Consider the following 18,916-nt stretch of genomic DNA (forward strand, 5'->3'; position numbering starts at 1 on the left):
TGTCGTGTGATACAAGATGATTTGACGAATATTACGGTGTCTTACTCTTACAAGTAAAAGATTATGTTGCTTAATCAATGTAAATGGTAATCGTAGTATTCAAAATGTTATTACCACTGTGTCAGAGTCAAAGACTCTACATGAACTTTTTATTTACTTATTTTTGTGTTATCAGCTCAGATATCAGAATTAGGCCCATGACAAGTGATTAATGCAATAGTAAAAGAAGAATAATAAAATCTGGAAATATGGTATAGTGGATAGGACATTCAGTAGCTATTCGATCTTATAAGAGACAAAGCAATATATAAGATAGGTATTAAGTTAAGGTAGTCGAGTATCTATTTAGACTCGCACGAGGAAATGATTGCATTTATTAATAATCACGAGACTAGTCTACCTAATCCTGCTTAGAGAATGGATTACTTCAACGGTAATCAGTGCACATGCACGAGTCCAAGGCCTAATAAGGTGGGTATAAACGGATAAAAATCATTGCTCATTGAATGCATATTTGTTATCCGCATTTACTGCTCTAAATTAAACCCTTATTTGAACGTCGAAGTATCTATTGTAAGTATCCCTTATAAATCACTCCTCTCAAACGAAGTGAAGAAGGAAAAGGAACAGCAAGGACCCTTCACGCAAGAAGCAGTATTCAGTCATATTGTGACAAGAACATTTTTTGTGCCCACTAGGCCGTGTAATATAGTCCCTGACCTTAAGGATTATGGCAATTACATGGACTGAAACAAACACAACAACAACAAAACAACCTGGGAATCAACATCATAAAGAAGTGCGCATGGAGGACCAGACCAACCTATCCTCAATGGTGAGGAGGTTGCAGGCGCAAGTGTCAGATATGTGTCGACATCTCGCCGAAGAAACCATGGTCCTTCAAAAGGAGAATGCACAACTACGAGAGGTAATCGGTCCTAACGACGTGAAAATGAAATACCCATTGGAGCGTAGGCGAAGTCAACAACCGTTAAGATGTCAAAGGCCACCAATGTTAGTGCTCAACAAGACATACACCCCGAGTCTGTAAACACGTTGCAGTTAGAGCAGTACAAGAATCCTTTTGTCCCCGACATCATGGAGACTACCCATCCTTCCAACTGGAAGAACTTGAATATTGAAAAGTACGATGGTACCAATAACCTGGATGAGCACCTTGACATTTACATCACTCAAATCAGCCTCTATTAACAATTTTGTTTTATGTCAAGTGTTCCCCACATCCTTCAAGGGTGAGGCCCTTCACTGATTCACCCGACTACCCCCTAACATCGAAGACTCTTTTGATGTACTACATCTCGATTAGGAACGTAGTTCGCAACTAGCCAGCCTCATCATCTAATCTCAATGACTTTGGTCAACATATGGTAGGAGAAGAAAGTGTCACTTCAAATTTGTGAACAACTTATGCAAGAAACCTACTTCTGACATGGATGAGTTGCGACAAAGAACAACCAAGTATATGCATATGGAAGAATTGACCAAATACGAGAACCAAGTTCAAGCCAAGGCTACAAGGAAGTCAGCAAGCCCAACTTTAACAAGACTATGGAGGAAGGATGAAGGAATCGACCGCCTTGAGAACCTCGTTACACCCATTAACCCCCCCTACCACAAGCAAATCTCACATCCTGAATTAAGTCTTGTCCACCAAAATTCTAGTCATACCAAGCAGAATCAACACTCTGTCCAAGACTGATTTCTTAAAACGATGTTGGTACTATCTCAACCGAGGATAATTAAACCATACAGTGCAGTCTCTTGAAGGACAAAATAAAGGACATCATCAAGCTGGGATACTGAAGAATTTTGTTCACAAGCCTCAATCTTATCGGCCTCACAACAGCTATAGACAAGACTATGACAAAAGGAAGAGAGGGATCACAATCACTACTCTCAAACTCTCATACTAAGAATTTTATTTATTTTATTATTTTTCTACTCTTTTTTTTTACTTTATTTTAGTTTACCTTCCATATCATATTGTGAGGAGGGTTTTTTACTGCATATTTGGAGAAGTTATAATTTACTGTAAATGATTATTTATTTTTTTTAAAATGCCAGTTACGTATAAATAGAGAAAATATTTTATCAAGAAACCCCATTTGAGTTGCATTTAAGAACAATGTTTAAAGTTTATTTTAAAAATGAATAAGTAAGGATTTTGTGTTTAGTTTAATTTAAATTTAAATATATATAGTCAATTTACATCGTTAATATTAAGTATAAATAATTAAATATAGTGTTATTTAATTAAAATAAAATTTATTATAAAGATATTTCGTATTTAATAGTATTTATTTCTAATACAATATTTTTTTAATTTAGTACTTTTAATTTTTTTTCTTTAACGTTATTTGTTTAACTTGCCACATATTTAAATTGATTACTTTTCTATTTTAGTTTTTGTGTGGATTATTTACACTTTTAAATTATTATTTTAATTATTAATTTATACTTTTGTTTTCCAAATTTTAATGATGATTTTATTTTTTTAAAATTAATTATACATATTATTATGCAATTTTAAATACACTAGGAATGATTGATTATTATTTGGAGGGACATTTTTTCAGGACTTCAATTTATTCCTTCTTTTTTACCTAAAACTAAAATAAGACGTGTTGTATGTATGGTTATTTTTTATTTAATAAAATTATTTAACCATATGGGAAAATACATTATAAGAATATGAAGAAATTCCTTTATTTAGAGACTCATTAGTTAGATGCCTTGTGCAATTCAAAGAGATATAGTTGTTGCACAATTATTCGTAAAAAAAAAAAAGTCTTGTACGACTATACAATGAACAATATACCTATTGTTGCATATGGAGTGTTTAATTTTGCTTTAGAAAATTTACGAGACATGCGATTTAAAACTCTTTACTAGGTAGATTCGTGTCGATTTTTTTAACATGTTGTCGATGTTAATATTTTCCTAACATCATATCTGGATTATACATGTAAAATTTAAAAGTATAACTTAGTAAAAAAAAAAGGTCAAATTGTTTAAACATAAGACCCACGGGCTCACCATAACCTACAAGGCTTTACGGGCTTTTTGCATTTTTAATGTAGGGGATTTTCTTTTTGTATCCAACAATTTTTCTAATATACCAACAATAAGAGAGAAAGATTAAAAATACATTACATATAATTTATATGGATTGATAATGTATGAGACTTATGGATTATGAATTACGAATCCGGAAGCCCCATACAAATGGACTGATAATCCGTATAACTCATATTATATTAAAAATATTTTTTACTAAATACTTTAAAATTATTCATATAGGTCTTGAACATGTGACTTTTGTGTTATTAACACAACGTTGTAACTAACTAAGCTAATAAGTTAATTATGTTAAAAAAATAATTTGTCGTATATATACCAATAAAAAATTTAATGCATATTTAATAAACATATAAGTTTACATAATAAATTTTGTAATAATTAATTTTGCTCTAATAATATTTTTTATATATATAAATTTTAAATATAAGTTTACATATAGATTTAATAAAAATTTACATATGTAAAAAAATACATTATTAAATCAAAATTAATTGTTACAAAATTTATTATATAAACTTATATTTGTATTAAATATAAATTAAAAAATTTAGTATTATATATATCAATGTTAATTATTTTTTAACATAATTTCTTTATTAGCTCAATTGATTGGAGTATCCTACTAGTAACATAAAAGTTACACATTAGACCTTGCATGAGTCATTAATTTTAAATGGATCATATGGATTGCTTGTATAAGACCATATGAATTGTCAATCGTATGGGTCCATACAAATTATAATACTCATACAAATTATAGATTAGCCTTACGAAAGAACAAATAAAAAAGATAAAACTAATTTTTTTTTAAATATATCGAATGTAAAAAAAAATAAATGTAAGATGAATAACCCTTAATGCATACGTATTGGTCTTTTGGGCATTTTTGCCTTGGTCCACACGAACCAGGGTCAAATCAGGCTAGACTATTTTGACGGCTTTAGGAAGGGGAAAGTACAATCGTGGAGAGTATTGGGAACTGGAGGGTGGGAAAGAATATTTTGATTAATATATTTTAGATTAGATGCCTAGATGAGTGGATTGGACTTTAATGACCACAGTAAATTGGGGTTACTATTCTCATTCTAACAATTACTAATTACAACTCTACTTTTTCAGATTTAATTTAGAAGACCAAACTACCCTTGATGGCAGTTTCCCTACACCCCCCCACTCTTCATCATTCTCTTCCCACCCTCTGCCATCCTCTTCTCTTTCTTCTCCATTTGATTCTCATCCATACTTCATTTACCCATTTTCTGCTCCCACCACCTTATTTCTTTGTCTTCTTAGCCTATGTGAGGGGGTGGATTTTTTTTTTGCATGTGTTTGTTTAACAGAAATGTGATTTCATTGTAGCAATACTCGACGAAATCACATTTTTATCATATGTTTGATAAAAGTACACAAAGAAAATGTGATTTCATAGTGTATGTCACTTAGACACACAATAGAATGACATTTTTATTGGATATCTAATAAAATTTTACAAAGAAAACATATTTTCATTGTGTACCTCATCAAAATACCCCAAAAAAACACATTTTTATTATGCACTTTTATTAAACACCTAACAAAAACACAATTTTGTTATATTAATAAGGAGATGCAAAAAGTACAAAATGAAAAAGCATTTTTATTACATTAATAATGGGTGCAAAAAGTATGAAATCGGGACACATTTCCATTATAGTATTGTTGAGGGGGCGTATAAAGTATTTCCATTATAGTATTGTTGAGGGGGCGTATAAAGTACGAAACGAAAATTTGATTTCTTTGTACAATAATGATATTTCCATCAAAAGGATATTTCATAAATAAGAAAAAACTTGGGGATGTAAATAGTAATTGATGGGTGAGAATAGCAACTCCCAAATAATTTCGAGAAAGGGATAATTCAAAAGATTAAAGAAAATTTGATTATTTTATTTTATTTTATTAATTAAATTAAAAAAAACATCTTAATTAGAATAGTTGTATCTAGTTAAGATAAATTGGTACAAGTAATAGTCATTATGATAAATTGATACAGATCAATCATTATTCGACAAAAAAAAGATCAATCATATTTTATTATAGTAAATCAATAAAATTAATACTCTGCCCAATTGATACAAATTTAAAGTATTTTTTTTATATTTTTTTAGCTTTACTAAAATGAAAATTTGGATTGCATAAATCCCTATTAAATTTTACCTAAATGACGGTAATATTATTGAAATAAAATAGACTAAAATGAAAATAAAAATCTTAAAATAGAATGATAGTATGTAAATGTATTATTTATTATTCGTTATATATTTACATATATTATATTATATATGAGTGCTATTTTTTTATAGTAGGTCAAGGATTAGTGGATTACTAATTCAATTAGTGAGTTATTAATTAGTTAATTCTTTTTATTTTTTTTCATAGTCTTCCTTTGAGTGAGTTATTAATTAGTTAATTCTTTTTATTTTTTTTCATAGTCTTCCTTTGAAATTGAAAATGAGGCTGTGGATTTTATTTATAGAATCCGGATCATGCGATTCAATCAATGTTTGATTTTTAAAACTATGTGGTTGTGAGTGCGATCAATTATGAATATTTGACAACATTTCAATTAGGAATTTTGATTAGTGTGATCTTAAGCAAGTGTGGTATTAGACCATACAATAATTTTTCTCTGGGTCAAAGACCAAAATGATACAACGACAACTAGCTAGAACCGTTAACCAGCTTCACACCAAAACGAGAATCCTTGCACCCCCTCAAATAGGGAAAAGAAGAAGCAAAATCTTTGAGGGGCATTCCATTGCAGCAATGCTTGGGAGGATGATGATAACAAGGCTCTGATGAGAAATCCCATTGACATGCGGTAAATGGGTCTTGTTACTGACTAGCTTGTAAAGAAGCCAAGGCTTCAAGTTTCCCAATCCTTGAGCAACATAGCCAAAAGATCTCCATCCAAGCTTTCATATTGTGTTTATATCATTAAACTTTTGATTCCCTTCATGACTTGGCTGATAAACTTCTACCAATTCCCCTGTAACAGTTGGTTTCTTCATATACTTCAGGATATAAAGATGCCACAAGAACAGCCTTTACAGTGTGGTTTAAGTTCTTTCCAACTGAACTTTGCAAATCCACTTGTGGAAGTATCTTATGCCTTAATATGCAGCTTAAAACTAGATCCATTATTGCAAATCCACTTCTCAGGGTCAGCCCAATTTGCTAAGTATTGACCAAGTTAGCACCACCAATATGTGTGATTTCTACCAGGAATTACTTAATGCTCCTCCAAATTTTCTAATATTTCCTTTTAACCCTTCTTCTCCTAAGCAAAACCATAATTGCCTCTCTTCCAAACTTCCAGGACCATCCAAAGACAACAGCCGCGTCCCCACCCACCCACCATCGCCACACGCACCACTGTAAGCCCCAAACCTTCAGGCCCCTCTAAATTCATCATCATGCAGCACTACCATAATATAGTTATGGATTACTAAATTCCCAAATACACACAAATGCATTAATATATAACCTATCTTCTCATTAAATAAGTGATAAGATATATTATAAACATAATAAAAAATAATTTAGAGTGTCAAAATCTCATCCATAAGTTATTATTATATAGCTCTTTTTTTATAGAATTAGTATAACTCTTCAAATATATACTATTGAAAAATTACATCACTTGAAATATATACATTTTACATCACTTGACATCTAAGCAAATAACAATAGCAAGTTAAGAATATTGACCATTTTGATTAAAAAAACACTAGAATATATTTTTCATCCTCATAAATATGAAAATGTTTAAAATTAGTAACGATAATTTTTTTTTGTCTATTTTACATCCTCGCAAAATTTAAATTTGTTACATTTTTATCCGAAACTAAATACTAATACATTCAAACCTACGTGTATATTGTTATAGAAAGTATTAAGTTCTTAACTTTATTACGTTGATTATATTCATGTACATCAAACCCACATGTATGTTGTTGTAGAAAGTGTTAGGTTTTTTAACTTTTTTACATCGAAGTAACTTTAAATTTTGCGAGTAAGAAAGATAGATAAATTCATTGTATTGGCAAATGTTAAACATTTTTATATTTATGAGAATGAAAAACATATATTTAGTCTTTTTAATCAAAATTGTTAATGGGCATGACTTATTAATGGTAAATGTTTAGACAATATTTAAAAATACATATAAGTTTTAAAAACAAAAAAAAAGACATATGTAATTTTTTAAAATGTGATAAGAAACATGTGTAGATTTAAAAAAAAAAACATATATAATTTTCTTAAATCCCATAAAAAAACCATGTGCAATTTACTCAAATAAATAATATTAAAAATAAGAAAGTGAAAAAATTAATAGTCTCATTATCTAAGTTATTTATTCTAATTTAGATATGTATAAAATATTATGGCTAAGATTTTGCCATCTAGATATCATATTAGATTTTCAACTAATTTATTTGAATTTAAATAAAAAAATATGAATAATAAAATTTTGATTTTCGAAATTTAACATAACTAGTATTTTAATTCCAAAGTACACCGATTTTTTTTAATTACCATATCTTTTTATAAATTTCTATTAATTTTAATTGTATTTGTGCATTTAACTTTAAAGATTTGTACATTTTTCTGTGTATTTATACTTCTGTCATAATATTAGGATTAAGAAAACATAGGAATTAAGATTGTTTTTAAGCCAATTTTTTATAAAAACAAGAGTGGATAACCTCATTTTTTTTATTCATAAATTATTTTTTATCTTAATATCTCTTTATATTTCTTTGAAATAGTCACATGTAACAATAATGCCAATCGTTAAAAATAGTATAATTAACATGATTTAAAATTCTTAATAAATATCTTTTAAATTAACATAGTCATCAAAATAGGTCATGTTTGTCTTTCTCAAATTTTACATGAGTGTAAATTAGCATTTAGCAAGTACTATTAAATGCTGATTTTATTAATTAATCATGCAAGGCTTTTTTTATAAAAAAAAATATGATTAGTTATAATAATTTTTTTAAGAATTAAAAAACGATATTTGATATATTGAAATACCATAAAACAACACAATGTAAAAAATAAAAAATTCAAAAACAAGTGTTGGTTGGGAAGATAGAAACCTCAATCCTCAACCGGAAATAATAAAATAAATAAATAAATAAAAAACCCATGGAGTTTGGAACACAAAACCCTAAACCCTAGAAGCTGCTTGTTCTAGAGCCTTCCCTTCACTTCCCTTGCCCTTGAAAAGGAAGCGTGAAGCGTTTCCCCTCCGCATTAGCCTGTCTTTGCAGTCTGCAACAACTTCTTCTTGAGTGTTTTCTCAGTTCCTCACATCATGTACCGCTTTGCAACCTCCCTCGCCTCCAAAGCTAGGTAAGTAACTCTCCAATGCCAGTGTTCTTCCTTTTCAATTATTCTTCTACTCCCTCCAGCTTGCTTCCTTTTTTGTTTTTTCTTTCTATTTTCCGCAATTTCTCTTCTGGGTCGCTGAAAAATCCCCCAGAATGGATCAAAACTGTAACTTTTTCTTTTCGGGTTTTGGGTGTTGTATCTGAGATAGATCCGGTCATATTGATTGCTTATTTGTGGTGCTTTATGCTGGAATATCTCATTGTCTTCAATGCTTATGACTAAATTTTTGTTATTTTGATTGCAGAATTGCCAGGAGCAGCACTCAACAGGTGAAATACCATTCTTTTGATGGCATTTTTTTAATTGTTGGGAGACTAATGAGATCTCTTTTACTTGTAATCTCTGTTTTTTAATGATGATGATGATGATGATGACTGTTTTTTACGTTGCATAGATTGGAAGTAGGGTCACTTGGAACAGGAATTATGCGGCCAAAGACATTAAGTTTGGTGTGGAGGCTCGGGCTCTGATGCTTAAGGGTGTCGAAGAGCTCGCTGATGCCGTTAAAGTAACAATGGGCCCTAAGGTAACCAAGCTTATGCCTGATAGTTTCTTGGCAAAAGTTGTACCTGTGTTTTTATTCAATCATTTATTTATTCGGTTTTCTAAGGGTAGAGCATGTCTTTTGGATCTAGGATTGATATTTCAATCCTAGTCCCGGCATTTTAGTTGGTGTTGATCACGATTGTTTTGTTAAACTTGTGTTTTTTTAGGGGCGTAATGTGGTTATTGAGCAAAGTTTTGGAGCACCTAAAGTGACGAAAGATGGAGTAACCGTTGCTAAGAGCATTGAATTCAAGGACAAAGTCAAGAATATCGGTGCCAGTCTTGTAAAGCAGGTTGCTAATGCTACTAATGACGTGGCTGGTGATGGTAAGCTATTATATCCATACTGGATTATACTTTATTAAATCTTCAGCATTGGCTACTTTGTTATTAATAATGAGGGTACAATCTAATTTGGCAGGAACCACTTGTGCTACAATTCTTACTAAAGCAATATTTACGGAAGGATGTAAATCAGTTGCAGCTGGAATGAATGCGATGGACCTGAGACGAGGTATAAATATGGCTGTTGATGCTGTGGTGACAAATCTGAAAAGCAGAGCACGTATGATTAGCACTTCTGAAGAAATTGCCCAGGTTTGTGTATCTTTCTTTTTTATTGGAGCCACTACTTGCATTGTGGGAGATTGAAAACAACAAGAAGGATTTTGAACTGTGAGAGTATTGACAAAACATTGCAATTTATAAATATGGTGATAGGTTGGAACAATATCTGCCAATGGGGAGAGGGAAATTGGTGAGTTAATTGCAAAAGCTATGGAGAAAGTTGGCAAAGAGGGTGTCATCACAATCTCAGTAAGTTATTGTATGTTCATCTTGTAAAAAAATATTTTATTTTGGTTTTACAATTTTTTCCACGGCCTGGGGACTGTTTTTTCTTTTATTTTTTTGTAATTTTTTTATCTCCTTATAATGTACGGTTGATGTTCCCCTTTATGATTCTAAATTCCATTTCAGCCATCCATATTAAGCCTTCTCCATTCATCCTCGTTGCCTCCTCCAAAGGGGTCCATGGTTTGAATTATGCCATGCATTTTTTGATATGGATATGCTTAGGGCCTAACATTTATAAACTGTTTCAGGATGGCAAGACATTGTACAATGAGTTGGAAGTCGTTGAAGGAATGAAGCTCGACAGGGGATACATTTCTCCATATTTCATAACAAACCAGAAGAACCAGAAATGTGTATGATCTCACTTTATATCTCCTACTTCACAGCATTAGAAATCTTTCTGGATAATACTATCTGGAATTTACCTTGATCATGAGTCCTTTTTATTGTTGTTTCTGATATGTTATGTGTAACCATGTACTGTCTTTGTGCCAACAGGAACTTGAGGATCCTCTCATTATAATCCATGAAAAGAAAATCTCAAGCATAAATGCTATCGTTAAAGTATTAGAGTTAGCTTTGAAGGTGAGCAATGTCATTCACTTCATTTTCCATTGACTTCTTAAATATTGGTATTGGCTAACACTTCTTTATTGCCAGAGACAAAGATCTTTATTGATTGTCGCCGAGGATGTGGAAAGTGATGCCCTTGCAACTCTTATTCTAAATAAACTTCGTGCTGGAATCAAGGTTGGTTTTGCCTATCTATAGTCTTACTTTTTAGCTCGGTGCATTAAATTTTTGGATTGTCGGTTTTGCTAACTTGATGTGGTATTTGCTGCATTCCTTCAGGTATGTGCCATCAAAGCTCCTGGTTTTGGTGAAAACCGTAAATCTGGTCTCCAGGATCTTGCTGTTCTTACAGGAGGTCAAGTAAGTTTTCTGTTTGCTGAGGTTACTACAGTATTAAATTATTCCATCTTACAAACTTGTGAATGATACATTTTCTCTATTTATCTAGCTTATCACCGAAGAGCTTGGTTTGAATCTTGAAAAAGTAGACCTGGACTTATTTGGCTCTTGCAAGAAGGTAACCATTTAGCTTAATTTGTTGTAGCATTTGAATTTGAAATCACAGATAGAGCTTTAGTACCTTTTCTTTTTCAATGTTCATTTCATATTTTTGGTAGAGGATGCTGACTTTTCTCCTGGAGCAACTGCTTGTGTTTAAGCTTTAAAAAAAAGTTTCATTAAATTTCACTATTCTTTGCCCATACTAAATAAGGTTCTTTATGTTTTAGATAACAATTTCTAAAGATGACACTGTCATCCTTGATGGAGCTGGTGATAAGAAAGCAATTGAGGAAAGATGTGAGCAGGTCTGTTTGAATCTTACATTATTTTTTATTCTACCATTGTTGGTGTATTCTGTCTTCATGTACTGATACTTATTGATGTTTTTGACTTGTTTCTTGTGATGAATTTTAACAAACAGATTAGATCAGCAATTGAAAATAGCACTTCAGATTATGACAAGGAAAAGTTACAGGAAAGATTAGCCAAGCTTTCTGGGGGTGTTGCAGTACTGAAGGTTTGTTTATTTGAGTTTACCTTGCTTGCTATTAGGATTTTATCTGGCACTTCATCCTATGGTTTTGTCATGATAAAACTAACATCTGAAACCTCACTTTTGCAGATTGGAGGAGCCAGTGAGGCTGAAGTTGGTGAGAAGAAGGATAGAGTGACAGATGCCTTAAATGCAACCAAGGCAGCTGTAGAGGAGGGCATAGTACCTGGTAGATTATTAGCACTTGCAGTTGTATGCTGAGTTCTAATTCTACGTCGTTCAATCAAATTTGATGTGTTGTGCTTTGCGCAGGTGGTGGTGTTGCTCTTCTTTATGCATCGAGTGAGTTGGATAAGCTTCAAACTGCCAACTTTGATCAAAAGATAGGTGTCCAGATCATCCAAAATGCTTTGAAGGTTAGTGTTTTTCTTTTGCTGATTTTCATTTTAGATCTTCCATAGCATTGTTTCTGGTAGGGCACTACTCCACAGATAGTTTCTGTCTCCTCCCTTATTCACTTCAGGCCTCATTCTGCAATATTTTGAGCTTTACTTGCCTCTAAGATGTATGGTTTAACCAACCCTTACTACCTGTTCTGACAAAAAATGCAGACTCCTGTGCACACAATTGCTTCAAATGCAGGAGTTGAGGGTGCTGTTGTTGTTGGCAAACTATTGGAACAGAATGATCCTGATCTTGGATATGATGCAGCCAAAGGTAAGGGTTCTTTGTTTGCCTTTTCACTGTTGTGCTTACTTCTGTCAAAAGATATAGCCATTTCATTGTTACTGATTCTGCTGTCAATTTTTTCTTCCTGCTCCGTGATTAGGTGAATATGTTGATATGGTTAAAACTGGAATTATTGATCCATTGAAGGTTATTAGGACCGCCTTGGTTGATGCAGCCAGGTGAGATGTTTGAAAATGTTTGATATTGATGTATTTTGGTTTGTTTTATGTAGCTTTGCTTATCAATATTTTTCATTTGCAGTGTGTCATCTTTGATGACAACAACTGAAGCTGTTGTGTCTGAACTCCCGAAGGACGATAAAGATGTTCCTGCCATGGGTGGTGGCATAGGTGGCATGGATTATTAAGGGGCTATTTTCCCTGATCAACCTTGCTTCCTTTAATTGGACGTAGATTGGGGTGGTGTTTCACCACTATTTTGCCTTTTTTTTCTTTCTTATTTATTGACAGAAGGCATCAATGTAATCATAGTGAGAGATAAGAGATCTAGGGAGGGAAATTTGTGGTTGTTGTTGCAATGACATTAAGGAACGTCTGAAACAAAAACAATTTTCAGATTCCAAATTATTAAACATTGTTCCATTCTGTAGTTGTCAATTGAAAGACGGCCCCTTAATAATTTCAACTGATTGAACATGTTCCTTTTTTAACATTGTAAACTTTTTTATGCAAAGGTTAGATAGAGAGCTTTCTAAGTTAATATTGCAAGATTAACTACAAGATGTTTTAAATTGAACAATCAAAATATTCATAAAAAAGATTAGTTAAATGTGTTCCGATATAAATTTATTGAGCTTCAAAAGTGGATGTTTTTATTTCTTTTCAAAGAAAAATTCACTTGACAAAAAACCTTTTGGTCAACTATGATCTTTTATATAGGATCTCTTTGATAAAATATTATAGATTAAAATGTTTTTTTTCCTTTGATAATTTTTTATGTATTTTTTTCTTATAAAATTATAATATGTTTGATCCTATTGCAATTGAATTTACGCGAGTTGTTTTTTTATAAAAAAAAAAATTAAATGCAAATTATGACGTTAATCATAGTTTACACATTGTGAAAAAAAAATTTAAAAATATAATTTGTGATGATTAAAAACTATTACAAATTACAGAAAAAATTAAAAAATACAAGAGTCAGATTCCAAAACCTAATTCGCAAAACCCAAAATGAACAAATTGAATCCCTTTTTCCTAAAATCAATCCAGATCAATAAACTCACAACAAACTCAAATCAATCCAGATCCAATAAATAAACTTCACAACCAATGTTAACAATATAAGAAAGAAACAAATTAAAGTGATTGCTGCAGCAAAAAAAAAAAACATGCTGGAACTACGTCGTGTTGGAGAACCAACGACGCGTTCGAATCGCCCATCTAGGTCGGGTTTCTCTTGCGAAATTTTGAAGGGTAGTGATCGGGTTTGGTGTTGGGGTGTTGATTCCATTCTTGGGGAAGAGCATATGTGTGCTATTCGGAGATCCAATAGTTCTGTCATTTGTTGGTGGTGTCGGAGGTGTGAGGTGTGGGAGAAGAACTGAGTGTGGAGAAAGAGAAAGGAAAAAAAAAAATGATACATTATAAGATTGGGAAAACGAAAAAACAAACAAAAAATTTTCAGAGGATTAAAATTTAACTTTGGTATATTTACAGGGGAAAAACCATATTTTAATCAATATTATAAACACATTTCGAATTCCCTGTGCTCTCTTTAAAAACAAATGATATTTTGTAAGATCAAAACAAAGAGCTGTGCACATCATACTTAATATAGATAAATAAAGTGTTTTAAAATTAATATTCGACCACCAGCTTTATATGCTTTAATTTTATGCATAAAACAATTAAAATGATTCTCTCTCCTCCACTTTCTTTCTATTTCCACAAATTAGTGTTAGAGTTTTTTTTATTTTTTGACAGCACAAAGTAGAGTTGAATGCACCATTAATCATAGTTCAAAAAGAGGGATATGACTATGATTTAGCAAAACATGGTTTAGTCAATCTGAGCGCAGTTTCAGTCTGAAAAAGGAAATTTAAATTTACATTTAAATACAGAAAAATTTATACAACATAGGGTTTCATGAAGTACACTTTTATCTTTCAATTTTACACTTTGGTCCAAACAATTTTAAAAGATTTGTGCTTGGGTTCTGTCTCGCTGTCATCGATTCAAAGTCTCAGGGCTTCAGAATTCCTTTTGGTGATCCTCATACCTCAGTACACAGTCATCTTGCAAGGTTTATACATGCAGAATAGATCACGTTCAAAAGGTGTTTGTCTATTCTCACAACTTCAACCCAATGCTGTTGGAAATTTGAATTGGTGAAAGACTGGTTGCAACTGGCATGCTGTCAAGTTGTTAACCTGGTGCCATTCTCATGCCATTTAAACAATCAACTGAGCTTTGCATTCTTGATTGCAAAGGATATATCTAGTCATGATCATAATCATCTACTTCAAGCACACTTGCGAGTGCTGACATCCATGCCTGCAAACCATTGGAAGCATCCTTTTTCACTAATGCTTCTAATTTGTGAACAGCCAGCCTTGATACTCCATATCTCAACAAAAGATTTCCAAGTGATCTAAGACTACAATCATTAACTTGAATGGAAGCTCTTACCATTTCCTTAAAAGTCTCTATTGCTTCCTTGGGTCTCCCAGCAATAGCATACAGGTCAAGCACATTGTTATAACTTAAATCTGTCAAGGGTCCCAATTTTCTTATCTGCTTTGCAATTTGAATGGCTTCATCAAACCTCTCAATTTTCTTATACAAGCATAGCATCATTGCAAATGTAAATTCATTTGCAGCTCCATTTTTCTTTAAGGTCTCAAATATCTCTTTTGCTTGATCAACCATGGACCTCTTAACATAAAGATCAATCATACAATTTGAAGAGTATACACCAGGACCTTCATCTGACAATTGAAGCAACTTGTATGCTTCTTTTGCTTTTTCCAGGTTGTCAATTTTTGCATACAACTTGATCAATGAATTATATATAACTGTATTCCCTGGCAAGCCAGCTTTCTTCATTTCATCAACATAACCGATGGCTTCTTTAACTCTTCCAGCATCAGAGAAAACATTGATCAATATGCCGTGAACTATAACATCAGGCTGCACACCATGCCTAATCATTTCCCTGTATATATCTTCAGTCATTTCCAATTGGCCTAATTTTGCAAAGCTGGAAATCACAGCACAGTATGGGATGCAATCACTTACTAATCCTGCCTCCTGCATTTTTTTCAGATAAGGTTTGGCAATATGTGGCTGGTCAGCACTGGCCAAAATGTGTATGAGAGAAGTATAGCTGCATCTGTCTGCAACTACGCCATGTTTCTCCATACTATCAAACAATTGACATGCCTTCTCATAGCATTTCCCTATGCCATATGCTTTAATCATCACATTGAACTCAAGGACGCTGAGATTCTTCTGTTTTTGGCACCAAATGAAGACTTTCTCAGCTTCCAATGTATGCCCGTGCTCCCCATATGCATCAATATTGGCAGCATAGCACTCGGATGTCATATTGCCAGCTACATGAAACCTCAGAAACCATAACAAGGACCGATCAAGCATTCCTGCTTCTATGTACATCCTAGTCAAAGCAGACTGGGTATATTGATCAATTTCAAGTCTCCTCTTATCCATCTCCTTTACAAGCTCTTCTGCTTCACGAATCATTTTCCTTATCGAGTATGCATACAAAAGAGTACGGTAACTTACAAGATCAGGCTCGAGGCAGGCCTCCTTCATTGTTTCAAAATACTTTGTTGCCATACCTATATCATCATGCTTAGCATGAAGAGAGATTAGAATATTATATGTCCTTGTGTTCGGCGAGCATCGAAGTTCTTCCATTTTCCGGACAAGCAAACTCACTTCCTCTAATCGTCCATGGTTTCCACAAATGTTAATCATCGTATTAAACGTCACTGTGGTCGGCGCCACGCCTTGTTTAAGCATCTCCACAAAAGTCTGAGATGCCTCTTTAAGTTGACCAGCCTTTCCATATGTATCGATCAAGGTGTTATAAGTATGCGAGCCAAAAGAAGCATTAGCGCATGCCACCCTCTCATCCAATTCTGGAGAAGCCACCACATTATCATTGCTCCTCAAAGGTTTGCTTTTGCTCCTCAAAGGTTTACCAGATGACCACTTTCTGAAAAACTCCTCACCTTTCTGAAACTCTCCTGCTTTCTTGTACAACTGAACCACAATCACCATAGTGACCTCATCAGGCTGCACCCCTTGTCCCAACATCATGTTAAGCCAAGAAAGAGCATCGTCTCTGCGCCCTCCTTTGCTATAAACATCAATCAAAGTTCCATAAGTGGAACAGGTGGCAGCAATGCCTCTGGCATTCATCTCATTCCACAAGCTCTCCACGCGTCTCCACTGGCGTGCTCTGCCGAGGCTCCTCAGCATGATGTTGTAATGAATCACATTCAATTCATGACCCTTTTTGTTGAACCACTCGAAAATCTCCAAAGCTCTGTCCCACCTCAGCTGCTCCTTCAAAATGATGCTCCTCTCCTTGTTGCTAAGCCTGTCCTCCCACGGCCCAAGAGCCTCATCCACGTCGAGAACTACATCCAATGCTTCTAGAATGGCGGTAATGCATCCACCATAAGAGACGCGTTTCATCGAACACTTGGTGTGCGACTTCTCCGGTTTGGTCTTTCTAGGAACACACTCTTCGGGATTCTTCTCCGGACGGCGTTTCTTCGAATGGGTCTCTTGTTTAACGGCGCCGTTATGAAGAGGGACTCTTTGCTTTCTGCCATTGGGGGTAACTTGTTCGGTTTTCTCTGGCAGAAGAAACGCGTTTGCGTTTGCGAGGAGGGGTGCGTGGGTGTACAAGAGTTGCAGCTTCACGAACATTTCTACGAACAGAAAGAAGGATACCTCAGTGTTTGGTTACTTCAGCGTCACTCGGCAAAACACGACATGAGAATGAAATGTCCAAGGTTGGTAACTGCTGCGGGTTTTGGTTTTTCAGTTACAGGGAAGACTGTGTGGAGTGGGATGAAAGTGAAACTTATTTTAAATTGTTTCAGAGCCATTAGGATTTTTCTGTTTGGTAATTGTCGCCGATTCTGTTTTTTTTTTTTTTTTTTCATTCTTAATTAATTAGAAAATGTTAAAATATGTTTTTTTCAGTAAAATTATTGAAGTTCGGATTTAATCTTTATAAAAAATTTGCATCTATTTTTTGTTCCTCTAAAATTATAATTTTTTTTTTTGGTTAGAAACAATGATGATAACTAAAAACTCTCACAAATAAAAAATAAATAAAAAAAAATGCATTCACACTGAAATTCTCCTCCACGTGAATCAAAATATACTCCCTCAGCATTTGCACAGATCAGTTTCCCATAATTTCCCATGATTAAACATTCCCTCATACTAGAATTCTGCTTCATCTCATCCGAATCACCCTTTTCAAAATCGTCAAACGAATATTGTAAAATACTTATGATCAACCACAAATGTAAATTCAACTAGATTAAAAGTTGCAGTTCCAGCCAGAGGAACCTTGATCTTTGACCATTGATTCAAACCCTCCAACACATAACCAATTCAAATCAAACTCAAACCAACAATAATTTAAATAAAAGAATCCCCTTTCCAATTAACCCACACATTTTTTGAAGTTAGCAAAAAAAAAAAAGGCGCGTTACATGATGCCTCACAAGTTCTCCTTTCCTTTTGCCTCCCAGCCCCATTACTCCATTGCAATAGAAAGAGAGAAAGGAATTACTAGTATTTCAGTGTTGTGTTTGTCATACATACCTATCTGTGAATTACGACTGATTGATTATATTACTAGAGTAGTGTGTGTGATTGCCGTGGAATACATGGGAATGCCCGCTGGAGATCTAAAATTTATAATTTTAGTTTTTAACCCCCAAAAATATAATTTTATAATTTAAATTAAAAATCATAAATTTGAATATAATCAAACTTTATTTCGAAAAAAAATTAATACATTTTTATTTTAAAAGAATGAAAAACAAATAAAATTTTTTGATATGACCTAAATTCAAACTTTACTAATTTTACAAGGAACAAATAAATATTTGTCATTATAAAAAATGACATGTTTTTTAAAATAATGTATAGATATAATAAAAATCCTATTGTGTTTTTTTCCGCTTTAACTGTTTGTTATACTCGTATTTAAAAATAGATAAAAACGATATTTTTAATTGAAATAAAAGATATACATTTTCTCACACTAAACTTTCTTCTTCGGATATTTTCTTAAAGCAAGGATATGAGAATTGAAAATTTATAATTTGTTCCGATCCTTTTTTTCAAATGATGGAATGTGATATTTATCTTATTCTATTGTAAATTACTCACATAATATAATGGCATTTTTAATCAAATTCATTCTATTTCATCCCTTAGCACCAATCCAAACATATTCTTACAACTTGTAAATACTTCTAAATTATTATTTTTTAGTTAGATCTTTGATCATATAGTTTTTTTAATCGAGCTATTAATTTCTTTTAAAAAAAGTTTAATTAAGTTTTACATACTTCTAATACACGTCATTTTTAAATTACTATTTAATATTTATTTTTTAATCAAGTATTTGAAAAAAAAATTAATTTCATTTTAT

The 18,916-nt window shown here is 32.8% G+C and overlaps 2 protein-coding genes across 2 annotated transcripts; one reads left to right on the plus strand and one right to left on the minus strand.

Moving 5' to 3' along the window:
- Positions 1 to 8,313: 8,313 nt before the first annotated feature.
- On the plus strand, positions 8,314 to 12,892 carry LOC114403755 (chaperonin CPN60-2, mitochondrial). Its single transcript, XM_028366903.1, has 18 exons — positions 8,314 to 8,505; positions 8,789 to 8,813; positions 8,939 to 9,070; positions 9,258 to 9,417; positions 9,512 to 9,687; positions 9,811 to 9,906; positions 10,194 to 10,298; positions 10,444 to 10,530; positions 10,606 to 10,695; positions 10,798 to 10,878; positions 10,967 to 11,035; positions 11,247 to 11,324; positions 11,441 to 11,536; positions 11,642 to 11,741; positions 11,825 to 11,928; positions 12,124 to 12,229; positions 12,342 to 12,420; positions 12,503 to 12,892. Exons 1-18 carry the CDS (start codon positions 8,468 to 8,470, stop codon positions 12,606 to 12,608), a joined length of 1,728 nt encoding a protein of 575 aa, XP_028222704.1. The 5' UTR covers positions 8,314 to 8,467; the 3' UTR covers positions 12,609 to 12,892.
- Positions 12,893 to 14,282: 1,390 nt separating this feature from the next.
- Positions 14,283 to 17,356, minus strand: LOC114401658 (pentatricopeptide repeat-containing protein At3g23020-like). Its single transcript, XM_028364234.1, has one exon. The coding sequence runs from the start codon at positions 17,164 to 17,166 to the stop codon at positions 14,701 to 14,703; it is 2,466 nt and encodes an 821-aa protein (XP_028220035.1). The 5' UTR covers positions 17,167 to 17,356; the 3' UTR covers positions 14,283 to 14,700.
- Positions 17,357 to 18,916: the final 1,560 nt, after the last annotated feature.

This window comes from Glycine soja, chromosome 20 (genome assembly GCF_004193775.1).
Source record: "Glycine soja cultivar W05 chromosome 20, ASM419377v2, whole genome shotgun sequence".
Classification (NCBI taxonomy): domain Eukaryota; kingdom Viridiplantae; phylum Streptophyta; class Magnoliopsida; order Fabales; family Fabaceae; genus Glycine; species Glycine soja.